The sequence below is a fragment of the Xenia sp. Carnegie-2017 genome, unplaced genomic scaffold (assembly GCF_021976095.1).
Source record: "Xenia sp. Carnegie-2017 unplaced genomic scaffold, XeniaSp_v1 HiC_scaffold_29, whole genome shotgun sequence".
NCBI classification, from domain to species: domain Eukaryota; kingdom Metazoa; phylum Cnidaria; class Anthozoa; order Malacalcyonacea; family Xeniidae; genus Xenia; species Xenia sp. Carnegie-2017.
In genome coordinates, this window is record NW_025813492.1 from 395,316 (window position 1) to 403,104 (window position 7,789).

General features: G+C 35.5%; 1 protein-coding gene and 1 long non-coding RNA gene across 2 annotated transcripts; both read right to left on the minus strand.

Annotated features, from left to right (window-relative positions):
• Positions 1-47: 47 nt before the first annotated feature.
• On the minus strand, positions 48-5,657 carry LOC124453996 (abnormal spindle-like microcephaly-associated protein homolog). Its single transcript, XM_047004813.1, has 5 exons — positions 5,513-5,657; positions 5,308-5,457; positions 4,935-5,166; positions 1,464-1,493; positions 48-1,230 (listed from the first exon to the last, which is right to left on the minus strand). Exons 1-5 carry the CDS (start codon positions 5,655-5,657, stop codon positions 48-50), a joined length of 1,740 nt encoding a protein of 579 aa, XP_046860769.1.
• Positions 5,658-6,022: 365 nt separating this feature from the next.
• LOC124454046 lies at positions 6,023-6,986 on the minus strand. The gene is made up of 3 exons (XR_006951320.1): positions 6,896-6,986; positions 6,177-6,306; positions 6,023-6,092 (listed from the first exon to the last, which is right to left on the minus strand). It is a non-coding gene; the product is annotated as an uncharacterized LOC124454046 (long non-coding RNA).
• Between the last annotated feature and the right edge of the window lie 803 nt (positions 6,987-7,789).

The window sequence follows — 7,789 nt, forward strand, 5'->3', positions numbered from 1 at the left end:
ATCTTCTGGACGATACCTCTTCAGAATGACTGAATTTTAACTGCAGCTCATTCTCTGTGTGCTATCCTGCGAGCCAGCAGTCCTCTGGTGAAAGACTGAATGGTGATTGCGCATGCTCTCATGTGTTGATATTCCGCTCTTGATTTGCGAGCGTTGAGCAAGGCTCGCCAACGAGTTTGAATAACTTTTACAGAGCTTTTAACACGTTCGCATTGTCTTCTGCATAATCTTCCACGAACAAAACCTTGAAGGCGTACGGTTGTAGTTCGCTTTTGTATGAATTCCTTGCGGGCAATTCGAGACTTGCGGGTTGCACGATACTTTTGTTGTATAACAATGGCCGACACACGCAAAGTTGAGTACATATTTCTCTGTTGATAACCTCTGTACACAGCTTGTATTCTTACTGTAGCATTTCTCAGTCTTCTCATTTCCCTTCTCAATGCCCAGCCACGTGTGTGCTTCTGCATGGTCACGATTGCATCACGTGTTAAATTATATTCGTTTTTAATCCGATGACCTAGATTCCATGCACGATACCGTCTCTGTAGAATGATGGCACTTTCCTTCAAACATACATATCGAGACCGTGTGACGTAACTGCGAAACGAAGATTGTATGAGAACGGCTGCAAGGACTTTCTGTCTAAGTTCTTGACGAAAGCGATGACCGCGTACAACAGCCTGGAGTTTGATGATTGATCTACGGGTATCTAAGTATTGAGCACGAGCGATGAGCATTTCTCGAAATGCACGATAACGCATTTGCAGAACAACTGCAGCAAATCTCATTTTTAAGTATTGTCTTTTCATGATATAACCACGAACTCTGGATTGGATAAGAAAGATACAAGTCCTCTGTTTACTATAGTTCATACGAACTTGATATCCTTTCCATAATGCTTGAAGTTTGATTATGGCGTTTCTAGTGTTCTTGTATTTTTCTTGAACATCTTTTGACAATACATAAGCTCGATAATGGCATTGCAGGACTCGTGAAGCATCATCCCTTTGTTGCAGTTTTGCCATCAACTTCTCTCTGTAACGTTTCTGCAGAAAGAAAACGCTCGCTTTCAGATTTCGATAATGTCGTTGAACGATATATTTTCTCACTTCAGACTGGATAACCAATGCAGCCTGTTTCTGCGCTAAAAATTCGCGCCTTGTTAGATAGCTAAGCCATCGAGACTGAATAATTCGTGCCGCTTTTATTCGTGCCGCTTTCTGTTTTCTTTGCAACGAGATAGGACAGGTAGCATGTCCGGATGATATTTACAGCCTGGTGTCGACGATGGAGATTACGTTTTACAAGAAAACCACGAACGTATGCTTGGATTATTCTAGCCGAATTGAAAATGAGAACTTTCTGTTTTCTTTGCATCATCAACCTGGCATGTTTCTAAAATGACACTATCAAAATTATAAAATAAACCTGTATAGAACACAGCACTAACTCGTACCTACCTGGAAAGCACAGGCAGCATAATTCCTTCGCTAAAACACGAAAAAAAAGAAGAAAAATTTCTTAGACTTGAACAATGAGTCCCGAGTTGCAACTCGTCAATTCTGCATCATCCTCTTTCGATGCGGGAGACTTGAAATGAGGAAAAATTAAATGTACGTAAGAAATATGTCCTCCAAATGCAATAACCAATAACACTAGAATGCTGTCTGGTGATATCGCAGGGTTTGAACCTCAAGTCATAGATTATAATATTTTAGGGGTATTCACTTTTTTGTGGTGGAGGGCTATTCGCATTTGGGGGGTAGGGTATTCACTTTTTTGTGGTGGAGGGCTATTCGCATTTGGGGGGAGGGTGTTCACTTTTTTGTGGTGATGGCTATTCACATTTGGGGGGGAGGAGTTTTCATATTTTTTAGGGGGATAGGTATTCCTTTTTTTAGGGGAGGGTATTCACTTTTTGGGGGAGGGTATGAACCTTTTTTGGGGGGTGGTATTGACATTTGGGGAGAAGTACTCACATTTTTGGGGCGAGGGGCATACACATTTGTTTAACAACAATCTGATGTTTCTGTTCAAAGTGCGAATATGAATGCACCTAAAAATAACGCGAACGACAAAATTAGCACTTACAATTGCCTTTTCCTTCTCATCATAAAATACACCTTTCTTTAACGGGACTGAAGATGTTTGTTGACTTGTATTCCACAGTTCCTGGTATGGATACACGCAAATTTTTATCGAGTTAATCCCTCAAAAATAGTGCAATAGCCTTAAAAACAAAGTTAAGCAATGCACACATGTGGGTCCAACAACTATCTAAACTATTCTGCATTTACAAGACGCCCTTCATTACATTGCATGTCACGTGACTGTGCTTATTGAGAAAAGTGAAGTCCAAAAGATCGTGCACCGAAAACCATTTTTGCTGTGAATACTTTATCCTCAAAAACTCTTTAAAACAATTTTCTGACCGGTACACATTCCACCCAACCGATAATTCAACACGCTTGTAACTTTTCTGTTTTACATAAATAGGTTAGCGATATTTTCGACGATGTAACTTTTATTTCGTCTTTAAGTGAGGATTAACGCTTCATTTTATGCGACTATATATCGATAATTATACAACATCACGAAGTAGAAAATGCTATAAATTTTCGATCGCAATGCACTGAGCGAGCGACGTATCAAATACAGCAAAAATATAACAATCTTAATAACTCAAATGACAAATTGCATTTTAATTTAAGTTCGCAGAAAATTTTTGGCCTTGCTTTCGCTTTGAATAATTCTCAAGCACGAACATCAGTTATTTATCAGCGCATGCGCAGAAGATATCACAAATATTCAAACGGTCATTACGTTTTGAAAAATAATTGATTTGTAATCTTTACACAAACAACCAATCAGAAAGTTTAAGATAATTTTGAAACCGCACAAAATTCATAAACCGTTTACTGTCAAAGAAACGATCAATACATGAAATTAAATATCCTTTTTGAAGGAAATGATCACCCCTTTACTTCCAAAATTTTTGATGGTTTCCTTCATGTTGCCTTCATACGGCAACACTGAGAGAGAAAGATTGAGAAGACTTAAAATAATTGAAATAGAATTGAACATCGTAAAGGCTCATATTACGAATTAAAAATGAAAGATGAATTTCTTTCACGCAAGAGTGAAAGAAACATGCTCCCTTGTGAAGAGAGTCCAAACGACTTTGTCGTAATATTAACATTTATGGTCCATTTCTCCAAGATTCTTGAAGAAAGTAAGTAAATGTTTAATAAATATAAATATATAGATTTATATAAATAACACCACGTAATGTAATAGTAGTAATACTAAATACATACTGAAGAAATGGTGTGTAACACAAGTTAAAGTGGATGTAAAATCAATAAACGTTTAATAAATATAAATATTTATTTATAGTATATATAAATAACACCACGTAATGTAATAGTAGTAATACTAAATACATACTGAAGAAATGGTGTGTAACACAAGTTAAAGTGGATGTAAAATCAATAAACGTTTAATAAATATAAATATTTATTTATAGTATATATAAATAACACCATGTAATGTAATAGTAGTAATACTAAATACATAACTCTTGAAATGAGCATATTAATAGATGACACTGTCATCCCTATATGCTTTCCGCGTGCTAAATCTATTATCACAATATTTAAGAAAAAAATATTGTATTTTGCTAACCAAGAAAACGTCTGAAAACAGCCCAGCATGATGGAAATGCTGTCGGTAAGCAATGATAAAGACGTCTTAGTGAATTGCATGCAACGCTTGTGTCGATGTTTTTCTTTAATTTACTAAGAACGTTTTCCATACAGTACATTTATCGAGGCAACTTTCAAACACTGAAGCATTTTCTTTTTTGTGTATGTTTTAGGAAGATGATGATTTGCCGAACAAATTAACCCGCACCACCTATCCACGAGTTTTAGTTACTTGTGAACACATACTGAAGCCTGGCCGGCTGCTATTGTGCGTCGAAGGACGACAACTCGTTGACGCGACTTCATTTTCTTCAGACACAGTTGTTTTTACGCTCTATGCAACGTACTGTGTATTTTTTATAGCTTATCCACAACATCATAAGGATGTATATCTTTTTATTGATTCCGTTTTTGTTGGGTTGCAGTACAATGCTTCCAATTGAATTAGCTTGCAAAAATTTATTAAAGCTCTTGCCAGAGTTTAAAGTAAGCATTAAGTGGACATTTAAACCATTACACTGGACATTTAGACCATTTTTTTTGTTACAGTGTACGCATGTTTTATGTTGGCGTAGCTAGCTCATGTGAGCTATGGTTTCTAGGGTCATATGAGTTTTAAGTGAGCGCTATTATTCATTTGTGCCAGTTCTACTTTACATTGAATTTAATTAATTAGTTTTAGGAATTATTACATATGAATATATGAATCCCCCCCCCTCCCAATTATCTATGTTCTGCCAATGGTAGATTATTTATGTTTGCCAATGCTATATCAATGGTTGAGTAGTTATGTTTGCATGTTGAACCTCGTTAGTTTTCCTTGAATGAAATCTTTTTTGTTGATAATAACGCGCATTTTTAATATTTTCCACTCTTCACTCCATTTTCGAGATAGCTACGCTCATTCCTTTTCTGTTGAAATAAAGAGATTGTTGTTTGATCTATTTTAATTTATTCTTATTATAGATTCAGAGTTCGTTTTAACACCATTGAAGCATTACCTCCTGTATTTTCACATGTGCCTTAAAAAATGCAGCATTCTGTGTAGTTTCCTCTTACCTCAAATTTATGGAGGAATTGCATGTCCATGAAAATCACCCCTTTAAAAGTTACCCCCATAAATTTTACCCCTTGATAAATTTTACCCTATAATAGAATTTACCCCTAACTAAGTATTAGCACCGAAAATTTTACCCTTAAATAAAAATTACCCCTATAAAATGTTACCCTTCAAAACCGGGGCACTCTGTGGCACTCATTTCACCCATAACTTCAAGGGTAATTTTTACCCCCCCAAATTTGCAATGTATCGCAGCCTTTATTGTCTTTTTGATGGTACGCATAAATCTTTCCACTTCCCCGTTGGCTCGTGGCCAATAAGGAGTAACTTTTCTGTGTTTAAATCCCAAATACTTTGAAAACTCGTAAAATTCCTTGCTATTGAATGGCGGTCCATTATCTGAACGTATCGTATCTGGTATCCCGAACTCCGAAAAAGTCTTATCCAATCAAGGTATAACAGTCTTTGCGGACGTTGATCGGATTATTTCTACAATGGGATATCTGGAAAATTCATCATAAAGAACAAACAAATATTCACCTGTGCCTGTAGGAGCTACACCAAAGTCCATACTTAGCTCTTTACAAGGAGATCTTGGCAACTCTGACATTTTCAATGCCTCCTTTTCACTGACTGGAGTTGTAATCTGACAGGCTAAACACGATTTAACTTTTCCATTAACTAACTCATCTATACGTGGAAACAATACCTTTTCACGTTTTCGTTTTTGACATTCCCATATGACCTTCATGAGCAATGTTCACAACTTTCTCTCGTAAACTTTCTGGTATGATTATTTGATGTTTTCGTAGAATTATACCCGAAGATATGCAAAGTTCATCTTTAAGTTTCTCATATGAACTGAATTCTGCTTGATTTACTCCTACCATCTTTGAACTCTCAAACCATCTACTTGTTTCAATGGCTTGAATTACTGCTCGAAGAGTAATGTCTTCTCTTGTAGCTTCTTCCAGATCTTTCCTGCTGATTGTTTTTGGAACCGAGTTCTGTGTAACGTAATTAACAAATTCTTCTGCTACTTTCTCTTGCCGGTTGTTTAGTTTCTCATCAGATAAGGGATGACGTGAGAGAAAATCTGCAGGATATTCAGTTCCAGGTTGAAAACAGATTTCAAAATCATATGGTTGCAATCGCAAAGCCCATCGTTCTGGACATGCAGCAGTGAACAGTATGTACTCCTAGGAATCCATTGTAGACAATAAATATTCCCATAAATTCACATCTGTACCTGTTTAAAACTCCATTTGAAATATACACTTCTTTTGGATGAAAGTATTTATAGTAAGATGTACGTATAACTGAATCTATAAATAACATGTTTCATAAATTGAAATGGTGATCACATGAAATGATGATTAAAATCACAGAAACCAATCTTATATCCTCACCACAATTAACCATGATTCCAAAATCTTCAAGTAAAAAATTGATATTTGTACCAAAGTGTACCTCACCACCCTCTCCCAGTAAAACAAGAATACTTCCACCTTTCTCGAGATATGATTTCATTGCTTCAAACTACAAGATGTTAATATGTATAACAGAAGATTAAAAAATTAATTAATGTTTCAAGACACAATGCTTGCTTTGTTTTAAAATGCAATATTGTTAACCTTTTCTTACAAGCATTGAGCTTGTATAAGTTTGCAAGCCTGTTTTCATGGGCATTTAGTCCTTATATAATGAGGGGGGGGGGCTAAGTATGAAGGAGGGGACAAATACATGTATTTTATTACATTGTAGTGATTGTCAAATTATACACTATTATACATACAAGCCTACATGCAAGTGATCTTTTCGGTTGAATTAGTTACAGTGGTTTAATGTGAAAATTGTGGTCGGTTTCTTTATAGAAAAACATATGCATGAAGTACCACAAATTATATTTCAGCTGTCTGGAACATCTAGCATGTTTAGCTGTATTTCTACTGAAGAATAAACGTTTAAGATATGAAATGTTTTCAAGAATGATATGAACATCACACAAAAACTGTCAAGCAAAATAAAAAATGAGATTTGTGATGAGAAAATGTGTAAGTAAAACGCTGATGTACAGCAAGTGAAAAACCCAATAACACATGCACTCATACATATCCTCTAAACTTACTTCACTTGCTGATATTTTTTCTCTTGGTCCAGCAAGAACAAACAGATTGGCATACAACAATCTCTCCAAGGTTATTTCATCCTTATTTCTGTAAAAATACATCATTTAATCAGTGTTTTCACATCATATTTGTCTTAAACCTTTCTGAAACAGGTATCACAAACATACATGATAACTTTCCAATTATTTCTGAGTTTCCTCACAAGATTTCTAAAGCCACTGGATGGAGTAAAGAGCTCTATCTTTGATGCATTGAAAACTATAGTGTTATTTTGACCATAATTGTCCTCCGTTCGCTTGCATAATCAAATGTTAAAGTCAAAAAACAAAACTACATTAATCAAGGAACTTAGTATGTGTTATCTACATCGATCTTTACGCATTTTTTGTTTAGGAACAAAGAGATTACTAAGATACACACTACTATAGGCTGTGGCACAATGAAACGAAATTCCGTTAAATTGCTTTGTTTATCTACCATTAGCAACAAGCAACAGCACCACAAACTTTTAATTACAAAATGACTCAATTTCCACAATTCCTCGCACAATATATAGAAGTGATCGAGTCAACTTTCACTCTTGCCGTTTTAACTAAATTCTATTGAAATATAAACAGAAAAAGTGAATAAACTGATATGTTTACCTGCTCCGAATTTGTAGCGATAGGAGCCATACTTTATTTAAAATAAATATGTCCCCTCCGGTAATAATTTTATACGTTAAGGTATCAGGGGGGCGATTGCTCGGGATAAGTTGATGGTGTTACATGTAAACTTCCTATTCACTTCTTACTGAATATGGCATAAAGTAAGCCGAAACATGTTTGCATTAAAGAATTTGTCGTATACTTTAAATGACTTATGACTATTGTGCTACTATGAAATTATGGAAA